Raw genomic sequence first — 11379 nt, forward strand, 5'->3', positions numbered from 1 at the left:
CTTCCGGCAAGTTTTGCCGCGAGAAGCGGAGCCGAGCTGGAGGAAGTGTTTAGTTTTTAAAGAAAACAGAAAGAATCTGGATACATTAATAAATGAATTAAAACTTTGGTAACTTATTAAGTTCTCGGTTAAACGACACGGCTCCGTATGTGTGGTGAGGTTTCTTCGGTGCACGCCGACTCTGAAGTGGGCAGAGACTTTCTTTGTTGTTGGGCGGAGCACCATCTGCTAGCCTACTTTAGCTAACATGCTACCACCGGGTAGTGTGTGGTAACAATGACCTGCTCTGCTCTCACATACCTGCGTTCGTTGTCTCACTGCTGCTCGGGCAGCTAACACCCGCCCGACTCCTGTCCTCAGCCCGACCTCATGGATCCCGGTGGAAGTGATCTGGACTCCAGCCTGCCTCAACCCGAGAACCCGTGTCTGATCGTGGAGGACTCTCAGCCGGACAGCGTCGCTTTGGAGGACGACCCCGAGAGCAGCTACCGAGCTTTGTTGGCCCGTCGCCTGTCCAGCCTGCAGCCCACCGCCCGCAGCCCAGTTCTGGTAAGCTGCAAACTGATCGTACCAAGTAACTAACTTCCAAGACTCTTTGTTTACAGTGTCTACTCTTGCGATTATGAGCAGGCTGAGCCATGGTTTTACTTATCAAACAGTAATTGCACTTATTGCACAATAAGACAAACAAATGTAGGTTACTGGGCAGCAGTGGTGGAAGAAATGGTCACATACTTTGAGTAAAACTATCGATACCACAAACATGCACCACTGCAGGTAAAAGTCCTGTAGCCAAAAATATGAATTAAGTATAACAGTACAGACGTATTGGCAAGATGCACTTAAAGTGATAAATGCAAAAGTTGCCATTATGCAGAACAATAGCCCTTTATGAGTGTTATATTATTACAAAGTCTATATTTGAGTTGTAAGTACTTATGCATCAGTGTATAAGCAGTATTTGTTGCACTGTTTAAACTTATTTACTGGTTAATAGTTCATCTAACCTACTTGTCTTTTGAATGTGGGGGGGAAACTTGAGCTCTGAAAGCATCCTGGAAATCCATGCTGACATATAGAGAACATGCAAACTCCTGACAGGGAGGCCTGAGCAGGCTGGTTGTTCAGACCATCTTGCTGTGCTGTGAGGTGGCAGTGCTCACCCCAGATGGCCAGATCCTTTAGCTATATCTGAATCTCTGAGCCTTTTTGCTCATCGGCATTGAAATTTTGATCCCCCCCCCTCCTGTCAGCGAGGAAGCAAAAGGTAGAGTGTCCATTTCACAGCAGCCCTTTGATCTTATTTAGTTAAATTTGCTGTTTTATTTACTGTCATTCGTTATTATCTGTATGTCTCTTGGAGTGTGTTTTGCACGTGATGTTGCTGCTTGCCTCTGAGTTATCTATCCAAACTTTGTTCTTTGCCCCTTTTTGGGTCACGAGTAAATAAATAAAACTAATAAATAAAACCAGACCAAGGGCAAAACATTTTTTTCTTTTTATGTAATAAAGACTGTTTGAACTAACTTGGTGTGTCGTGTGTTGGACAGTTTGTTGCTCTGTGGAACATGGTTAGGATTAGGGTTAACCCCAGGGTTTTTTTTTCTCTCCCAGGAGCTGATATCTTCACCACTAGGAAGCAGATGCTCTCAGACTGACAGCCAATCAGAGAGCTCCCAGAGTAACAACCTAGCTGAACCCGGTCAGTGCTTTTATAACAGCATGGATATAGCATAGACACATGCAGTATATCACTTATTTTATATATATATATACACAAAAATAACACTGCTGTATTCTTTATTTAGGGATCCTCACGGCAGCCAACCCGAGTTCAGCGTTCCAGGAGGAGAGTCAACTTCTGGACATCTGCCCTCCTGCAAACAAAAAGAAGTATGTGGCATTTTTTGCAGACTGACGCTGCTCAAGTGCAGAGAGCGATAAAGTGTTTTCATTCTGCTTCCTGTTGTTTCAGGTGTGCACCAGAGGAAACTGATATGGATTCTGGAGCTGACTCTACCACGCACTGCATTCAGTCTGAGGGTAGGAGGTCTTCTCACATATTAAGGAAGCATGACATCATAGAACGTAAAGCATGAAATTTTATCTCATGTGTTACTAAACATAACGACGTCTGTATGTCTGTGTTTCAGAAGGGACCTCTCAGTTTGGTTTTCTTGAGCTTTCTCAGAGTCAGGATCTGCGTGGAGAAGAGGTGAACAGTCAGGAGGACATGACTCCTCAGCCAGACAGTGAGAGACGCACCAAATCAGGTATTAAGACTTTTATTTGTAGATGTTGTCTTTTTTTATTCTTGTTTGTATTTCTCTAATCTCATTTGAACTGATAGAGAGAACATGCACATCTCAAATGATTTCAGCATTTATAGGGCTGCAGTCGGGCCTGGTACTGGGGTAATTTGAGAAATTCAGTTTGAAGGCCACTGACGTGTGACAGATAAAAGGAAAATCCTCGACAGATGAGTGGAGAAACTTTCATATAGGACACAAGTGGTTACTCTATGGTTTCATGCAAATGATGTGAATGTTATGCTGTGGCCTTCACAGTTACCAGATCCCAGTGACAAGGAGCATTATAGATTGTTACTGAGGAACTTAGTGTGTTTTTTCTCTCAATTTGTCACCCTCCCAGTGCGTCTCAGTGTCATTTACACTTGGCTTTGCAGCCGTCTGAACTATTTCATCAGCTCATAATGCATAAATGAAGTATAAACAGGATTAAAATATCCCCTGGCACGGCTACAAATTCCTGCCTGCTCCAACACAACCACTTAACTTATACTATGATGCTGCTGGTAAAATGCATACACGTACAGTGTGTGTGTGGGTTAGAGCAGAAATAAATTGTAAATCCCACTGGATGCAGCATGACTGCAGGGTGCCACAGTTCATTATCCGGTACCTGATCACAGTATTCATACTGACATCTAGCTCTGTAGCTGCTAAAGCTTTAAAAGACTCAGTGTAATCTGTACTTGCATTTCATCAGCAGCAGCAGCAGAGCAGAACATCAGCTCCAGGACTTCAGCGAGTCAGGACAGCAAGTCTGTGAGGTACATGTCCGTGTGGTGTTTTAAATTCTACATTCAGTGGAGATGCACATGCTGAGCGAGTGTTGACAGTCTTTTGTGCTTCTTCAGATCTGAGGTGAGCTCCAGCAGCTCCTCTGACTCTCCGGGTCAGTCGGGCAGGCAGCTGAGTGTCCAGGTTCTGCTGCACTCGCAGGGCTTCCAGGCCTCTGGTGAGCAGGACCGGCATGACTCTGAGATCCTGTCCTCGCAGGAGGACCTGTTCGACGCTGACAAGACAGGTACCTTCATACATTCATGGCACACACAAAGGTACTTACAGGATCATGCTGGTGTTTATCTTCGTTCTAACCATTCACTGAATATAAAGTCATTTCATTGTGGAGTAAAAATCAACCCGAGTTACTTGAGATAAGCATGAAGACCACTGACATTCTTTTATTTGTCTGAATAATTTGATCAGATAAGCTTTCCAGTGTGATGTATTTATATACCGAGAGGAGGCTTCAACATCTGAGACCTAACAGTCAGCAGCCGAGTTGAGGGTTAATACTGTGAGATAATTAAATCAGGGAGACAAATGGTGAGAAAACATGGATGTATTTCAAGGGAATGTGATAATTTCTTGCTCTAACAAGGTTTGTCATTTGGCACCTGACACTGAAGTTTTGGTTTGCAAAGCTTTTCACCAGCACATGAACATCAAATGGGCAGATCTTTAAATTACATACAGGATAACCAAACTTTTGACAAAAACAAAGAAGGTTTGTTCATTTTGATACCAAAATAAAAGCATCAGAATGACAGAAAAAACACTTAAACAAAACTGTGGAAATGATCAAGTGATTTGTAGCAGATTGGCTAAAACCTGTGTGTCTGTGTCGTTTTAAGGGTTACTTCTTACAGGAGAGTGCTGTTGTCAGTCCAGTTATCCACATGCTGTCTTTTATAGTAGTTGAAACTTGGACTATAGTCACGCGTCACCTTTGTGTCGCTCTCAGGTGCTGCGGTTGACAGCACAGTGTCCGAGCCAGAGCAGCAGGGTCACCCCACCTCGACACCTGCCCACACCCTGCGACTGCTGCATCTCTCTGGACAGGGATCACTGGTGCAGGAAAGTCTGTCCCAGTAAGTCATGAGAGTGCTTGTACGCTTGGTATCCATCCATACACAGGTCAGCCCAGTAAATCACACGATATTCATTCATGCTTTGCCTCCTTTATCCCAGGAGCTCGGTCGATTATGTCGCTCCAACCCCAGACCACTTCACCCACACTCCCTTAATTGTTCCAAGCTCGCCGACCGGACCGGAGAATGAACACGGTAAACGACTAAATTAAAGGGCTGAATTTAAATCTGAGAGCAAGTCGGCTGGTGATTAGAGCTAAAATAAAAATTGTTTGCTTCATCAGGTGCTGATGAACCGATGGATACTTCGTTGCCCCCAGAAGATGGAGCAGGGGACAGGGAGGAACAGCCGATGGAAACGGAGACCACCTCTAAGCCGCACCCATCCGCTTCTACGCCTGTATCCCAGAATTCCCCTGGTTTTGTGTTGGAGCGCAATATCTCTTTACCCTCCCAGCCAGATTTCTCTCATGTATGTGCTTCATTTCTATTCTGTTTAATCAGTTAGCATCTTTATTTATATATTTATTACTTTTAGAGCTGCTACACATCTTTTTTTCATAATTGATTTCCTTGTTGATAAATTTTAAAATAATTGATTAACTGTTGAGTCTGTAAAATATCATGCCCATCAAATTTTTCCCAGAGCTCAAAGGTGACATCTTCAGATTGTCTTGTCCGGCCAACAGCTGATGTGATCACAAGTTCAACTAAATCTGTGAGGAGACTCGCAATTGGATTGTGATTCTATCCAAAAAGATTGTCATATGATCTTTCTGTCAGGTCGTAGTTGCAGCCTCAGTCTATAATTTACCTTGTGTTGTTTTTTTTTCTGTTTTCCAGGACGTATTTGTTCCCACACAGAGCCAGGAGGCTCCACAGCAGTCGGAGAAGAAGTCGACATCTTTGCCTCGTGAGACACCGTCTCAACATCTGGAGTCGACTCCTTTCAGTTTGCCTTTGCAGCTCTCTGAGAACACGGAGAGGTGTAGTCCGGCTCAGCAGACCTCAAGACAGATTGAAGAGGACAGTCAGGCCACGCAGATCGAGGAATTGGAAGAGCCACCCGGCGTCGACACCAGCGACTCTGTGATTTCACGCTGCGATCAGAGGAGCGAGAGCAACGGCGCCCCCTCACAATCACAAACCGCCACCAGTTCAAAAGCTTCCACCTCTGCTGTATCACCAAAGCATCACAGCGAATGTGCCAAGGCTGAACAGACCAATCTGTTGCAAAAGTCCGACGTGCACAAAAAGACAGCAACTTCTCTGAATGTACAAAATGTGAATGTAAAAGACAGTAAGAGTGACTGCAAAGAGGTGAGCTCTGCTGACGCGGTGTCCTGCTCTCAGCCGAAGCTTGATGCCTCTGATCTGACTGTTAACAGCTGTGTGCAGGAGACGCCCTCAGACACTACACCCTGCAGTCTGCCCTCACAGTCCATGATCTCTCAGACATCTGCTGTGGATGTGGTGAAGAGTTCTGTGGATGTAAGAGGAGGGGGAACTGCAGAGAGCCAGTCTGTAGAATCACAGCAGTGTGGAAAGGTTGGTAACAGCCAGACGGACAAAGACGTGATGGGTGCGCGTGAGCAGGGTGACGTAGAAGAGGAAGAGGTGGTGATGGAAGAGGAAGAGGAGGAGAGTGCAGGGGGAGGCGGGGCTTCGGGAATGGCTCTGGCTCTTTCCCAGAGCCAGCTGTTGTCTCCTGAGCCCATGGAGGAGGACAGTGAAGACGGGGGAGCGGACAGCGTCATCGTGGTGACAGACAGCGAGAGAGACTCCCAGATTCAGAAGAAAGACGTGACGCCACAGTCAAAGAACAACAGCTCCCAGCCAATCAGAGATACTGTCTCCGCCTCCACCAACGGCCACGAGTCCCGGCCTCAGACGAAGGAGGCGAACGCGGCTCCTGATAGGTTCTCCCAGACTGAGAAGGCGGGGCCTGAACCAGAGGGGCTCAAAGACAAGAGTCTCGGTGATAGTTCTGGAGGTGAGCTGGGTGCAGACGTCCTGTATCTCACAGTCAGCAAAGAGTGATTCCCAGCACTTGGTTAGTGCTACATCCACACTACTACGTTTTAGTTTTAAAACGCATCTCTGTTACTACGTTTACTCCTGGTGTCCACACTACTCTGGAGTTTTCAAACGCCTAAAACAGAGACCGTTGGAAAACAATGAAGTAGACACACAGTCACTCACTGATTGGCTCTTATCAGCCTCGAGTAGTGGTGACATCAAAGGAATCATTTTAATAGGGCTGAGAGTTGGAGGTGAGAGGTGACAGCCAGAGAGCTGGAAAAACATCGTCTCTGTTAGTTAATGGCTTTAATGGGAACAATATACTGAAATAGATCAAATCTGTTTCTAATGATGCTTTTCTACTGCAGAAATTTCCTTCCACTTCACACTTCCCAAAGAAGGGGAGCTGATTGGTCCTGCTGTTGGTGCCACACCCCCTCTGATCAACCAGCTGAAGCAGACGCTGAGACACAGCACTCCCATTGGTGCGTTCAAACTTGAGTTGCACGACAGACTTTTCTACTCAATGTCAAGTAGCGTAACGTGATCTGACGGCGAACCACGTCCATGTTTTTCTTTCCATCCAGAGATCACTTCCTTCTCTGAAAAGTCAGACATGGTGGGTGACGTCTCTGCGGATGTGGCGATGGCTGCCAGTGACATCGTGTCGGGGGAGAGCGGCGAGGACACGGCGGAGAAGGGGGACGGGAAGCTGAGTTTGAGGATGAAGCTGGTGACCCCCGTTGAAGAGGGCAGCTCGGAGCGCTTCAGCCTGCAGAGTAAGAACCTCGTGCTCCACGCGGGGCGCGCGCATCTTCTGAGCAGTGACGAGACGGTATCCATGGAGACGCAGCATTCTCTCGTAACCCTCTCAGTAATATATTTCTTTCCACCAGAGCCAACACTATCAGAGGAGGATGGATCTGTCGTCAAGGTTACCACTGTTTCCAAGGCTGTAACCAGGTAACTTTCCACTCTCTTTATTAACTGAGCTCCTTCGTAACTGTGTTTCTGCTTTTGCTTTCAGTCCCTTGAGAGTGAGAAGTAGCTGAAGGGCGTTCTGCAGTTCAGTTCTTCAGCCGCTGAAGCCTCGTTCACACTGATGTATCAGGCTGTCTGTGAATGTCCCTGAATGTCTCGCAGCCTCATTCAGCAGCACTCAGAATCATGGGTAATAATTTACGGTCCAAGTGGTGGGCAGCTTAGGCTCAGGAGGTAGAGCGGGGTCGCCCACTAATCAGAGGGTCGGTGGCTTGATTTTGGCTCCACTAGTGAACCCCACATTGCCCCTGATTCATCATCTGTGTGTGAGTGATAGAAGAAGCGCTGTATGAATGTGTGTGTGTGTGTGTGTGTGAATGGCTGAATGTGGCTTGTAGAGTCAAGTGCTCTAAGCGGTCGATGAGAGTAGAAAAGCTCTATATAAATGGAGTCCATTCACTGATGAAAATGCTCACCTCTTCTAATGAGACTTGACTCACTGCAGATGTCTGGAGGAGGGAGGCGTCTTTTTAAAATCTACAAATCCTTTAGAATCAGACTCACATATTGGCACGATTAATATTATCAGCTGATTTCTGTCAACTGCAGGTATATTGATATTCACATAGAGAATGTGATGGCCATGAAAAAGACATTGTAATGGAGAAATGCCAAAGATTACTCCGAGGTAATTAAGAAACAGTGTCTCCATTATGTTCACCGGAGCATTGACAAGTTTATTTTTCAACTCTAAAATATCAGCTCAGTACTAGTTTTTAGTGCTAGTACTAGTTTAGTTTAATTTTTAGTTTGCATTTTCAGGTTGGTCTTCAAACTGTCAAAGCCCTGGTCCCTGCAGTCGCCTGTATTAATGAGTCATTCAATCTCTTTGCAGAAGCTGATTATGCTGGTGATAGAAATGAAAGTCTAACAGTGCTAATGTTTGATGTCTCAGCAGCCCGTCGGTGTTTAGTCGAGTCAGGCAGGTGCACAGACAGCAGGAGGCAGAGGAGGACAGCCATCCCGCAGGCAACTCTACACCTGTCAGGTAACCACATCCTCACAGAGCCCGATGTCATTCTGTCACATCCTGACCCTGTTTTCAAACGCTGTCTTAACAAGGCGTCATACAGGGGCAAGAAATGTCAGACTTGGTGTGTGTGTGTTTGTATACATGTCCCTGATCCTACATGACTGTATGTAATACATAACAGACACGGTGGGTACCAGAGGAAACTGCCAGCCCCGTGCTCTCAGCAGTGTTGCCCCACTTTGGTCGGCTTTTTAACCCCACCATGTGCAGGATTTGAAAAACTGTGACTTCACCCTCAAGAATTTAACACAGGAGGGTAACTTGTATTTGTGTGGTTTGTAGTTCAGACTTACTCCATGCACATGTGGTCTGGTGAGATTCTGCCTGCTGCTCTGCTGAAGCCTCACATGTCCATTTGACCTGGGGGAGTATGAATAGATTTCCCCTGTTGTAATGTATTTTAGTAGACAGAAATAGGTCTACTTTGCCTACCACACTCTGTATGTGTGAGACCTACTTTTGGATGCTGGAGGTGAGGCTGTTATTTTTTGCACCATGTGCATATTCTCCTGGGTTATGTGGAGCAGGAAGGTGTAGTTTTGCCCTCACGCTTTGGCAAAGTGAGGACGTCTTACAAAGTGTCTGCAGCAGCTGAATCGCCTCTTTTATCCGCTTGTTTCTTGCAGGAAATGGTTGAGAGAACTGTGTTCTTTGCATGTCGGTCTAAATGAGAATGATTGATACTAATAATCCACAGTTTATTTAGATATGCATTCTCACAATTGTGGCAAAAAATGCAAGCTCTGGCCTTGGGGCGGTGCCGGAGGAACAGCAGTATTGTTACATAAGTGAAAGGGTTTATTCACCGTGTCGAGCTCAGCGTCAGCTGTTCTTTAGCAGATTTAACTCGACTTTCATCAATCTAAGGGCAGAGTTACCATGTGTGAAGGCAACCTCTCATCATAGAGAGGTGATGATCATTTTCAATATGGATGTAACACCGGACACTTTCAGACAGTCACTCATGAAGGGCACGAAGATTGACAGAAATAACTGTGGATAACATGGTTCATTGTTGTGGGTAGATTCTAATATTGACATCTGATATTGTTGTTGGTCATCAGCCAGATGTCTCACAGTGTCACATCTGTCAATTTTTTAACATCCCTGCAGGGGGGAGCTGTTCGCCTCACCACAGAGAAGTTCCCAGGCGTCCTCAGGCGGATGCAACAGCCTCCCTAACAGCCAATCAGAGCCTTCGCAGAAGGAAATATTGGCAGCGGTGCAGCAGCAGAAGCCCATAAATACTCCCACCCCTGCCGAGCCGTCTGAAGAGAGGCGAGGACCGGCAGAAGTTTCAGAGCCTCCCACCCCGAACAGGACAGACGCCCGGCAGAGGGTGGTTTCACAGCAGAACTCTGACAACACCATCACCTCCAGTCCGTCCAACAAGGTTCGTCAGTCATTGTGCACAACACCACAGCACGGACGATTCACAGTGCCAGTGTAAAGGCTGTCTGTGGACTACTCATATTCTTCATACTCCTAATGAAAGATTATTGAACACGGTTATTAAAGGCTGGCATTGTAATCATTTTTATTAAATTTTTTCTAATTAAAATTTGTTAACATACTAGTCTGACTGTCAACAGGCAGACAGATTCTTCTATAGCACTAACACTCTATAGGTCACGTGACACGGTGACCACTTTATCTACACAGATCTCCACAGTTTTACTTGAACAGAGGAAATAAGACACAAACAACAGTCGATGAAACTTTTGTTTAAATTTCTTTTACACTTCTGTGGAATTTTAACAAATCTCATGTGGGACTTACTTCTCCCAGTCGCCTGCAGGTCATGAAACAAATGTTTTATCTTTTGACTCATAATTAAGGTCATAAAGAGTCTGAAATATGTTTGGTTGATTTTGAGTTTTGAATATGTTCTCAGGTGTTTTGATGTAAAGCTTTTTACATTGTTTTGATGATTTACTTTACCTTAAATTATTGTACAAACAAAGTTTATGATAAAGTTAATTAGAGCTCATAACATTTCATCTTGACTTCATGGTTTATAAACTTTGAAGAAATCACATTTCACGTTACATCACAGGAGTTTTGCGACAGCTTTTGTGTTCAGTGTCTTACAGTATGTTCATTTAAATTCCATAGAAATAGGAGTTAGTTGTCATCCATACGTAGAAGTGAATTCCCCTCAAACAACAACCACTTCAAGTGTTGTTCAGTGTGGTCAGGATAAGAAATGAGACTTAAAGCAGTGCTAACATGAGGTGTGGAGCTTTAGTCTGAGGTCAAGGTGGTGTTGATCGCTCTGTCCTGTGTGTCTCAGCTCCGTCAGCGGACAGTCTCCCAGCAGACCAGCTTCGACGCCCCGGGGCTGCGCTCCCCAGCTGGCAGGGTACGGAGAGCCAGGTGTATAAAGAGAAGGAAGTTACAGTCTGTCTGTGAATACTGTCCATCTGACGCTCTCTCGTTTCGTCTAAAAGGGTGAACCAGAGTCTCCGTCCTTCAGAAGAACTGCAGGCCCCTCCCACTGCAGACACGTGCGCACCATCCAGGAAGTGCGGACCACCATCACGCGGATCATCACAGATGTGTATTACGAGGACGGCAAAGAGGTGGAGCGCAAAGTCACCGAGGTAACCATCAGGTCGTTTCTGGCTCTGTCCGACCGACAGGCCTCTGAGGCGTGTGGTCATTTTAAAGGTTGTGGTGCTGTTGAATTGTATTTGGACTAAACATTGAAAATCTTCTCAGTTCAACAACACCACAAACTACATCCTGCAAAAATGAGCGTTAAGTTGAATCAACACCTCTCTACAACAAAAACTGAACATTATAACCGTCATCACAGTCAGATTTGTTGCATTTTGGTCGGATAAGCCAGGAACACACCAGATGAGCGGCGTGCACGTGGCTGTGGAACATTTTGGCGCCCAAGTTAAATGGTTAGAGCTTGACACGTGCATCAGACCTGTTGATGTCATATGATATAGTATAGTTGTGTATGTGTAGGCTGAATCTGAATATGACACGGGCATGAGCAGATATAAATATATTCTTGCACCATTTCAGCAGCTGACTGTGGACACAGGCAGCTGCTGAAATTAATTTAGAATGAAAAGAAATCCAACTCTCTAGT

At 45.5% G+C, this 11379-nt stretch overlaps 1 protein-coding gene across 9 annotated transcripts in view; it reads left to right on the plus strand.

The window, feature by feature from the left end:
- Positions 1–11379, plus strand: part of tp53bp1 (tumor protein p53 binding protein, 1) — a 21068-nt gene continuing 9689 nt past the window's right edge. The window contains exons 1-19 of one of the 9 annotated variants that reach the window (XM_087174557.1): positions 1–549; positions 1615–1702; positions 1809–1893; positions 1976–2043; positions 2154–2273; positions 3010–3073; positions 3161–3330; positions 4051–4177; positions 4278–4372; positions 4462–4649; positions 4824–4895; positions 5021–6170; positions 6568–6684; positions 6787–6978; positions 7096–7162; positions 8136–8228; positions 9387–9666; positions 10567–10635; positions 10724–10876. In XM_087174557.1, coding sequence (XP_087030683.1) covers positions 370–549; positions 1615–1702; positions 1809–1893; positions 1976–2043; positions 2154–2273; positions 3010–3073; positions 3161–3330; positions 4051–4177; positions 4278–4372; positions 4462–4649; positions 4824–4895; positions 5021–6170; positions 6568–6684; positions 6787–6978; positions 7096–7162; positions 8136–8228; positions 9387–9666; positions 10567–10635; positions 10724–10876 — 3378 coding nt within the window. In that variant the 5' untranslated portion in view covers positions 1–369. The remainder of the gene's footprint in view (positions 550–1614; positions 1703–1808; positions 1894–1975; positions 2044–2153; positions 2274–3009; positions 3074–3160; positions 3331–4050; positions 4178–4277; positions 4373–4461; positions 4650–4823; positions 4896–5020; positions 6171–6567; positions 6685–6786; positions 6979–7095; positions 7163–8135; positions 8229–9386; positions 9667–10566; positions 10636–10723; positions 10877–11379) is intronic. The other 8 variants (XM_087174551.1, XM_087174553.1, XM_087174552.1 and 5 more) reach the window with 8 other exon arrangements.

The sequence above is a fragment of the Seriola lalandi genome, unplaced genomic scaffold, assembly GCF_002814215.2.
Source record: "Seriola lalandi dorsalis isolate HSWRI2012SDOR001 ecotype SW California unplaced genomic scaffold, Sedor1 jcf7180002054361, whole genome shotgun sequence".
Classification (NCBI taxonomy): domain Eukaryota; kingdom Metazoa; phylum Chordata; class Actinopteri; order Carangiformes; family Carangidae; genus Seriola; species Seriola lalandi.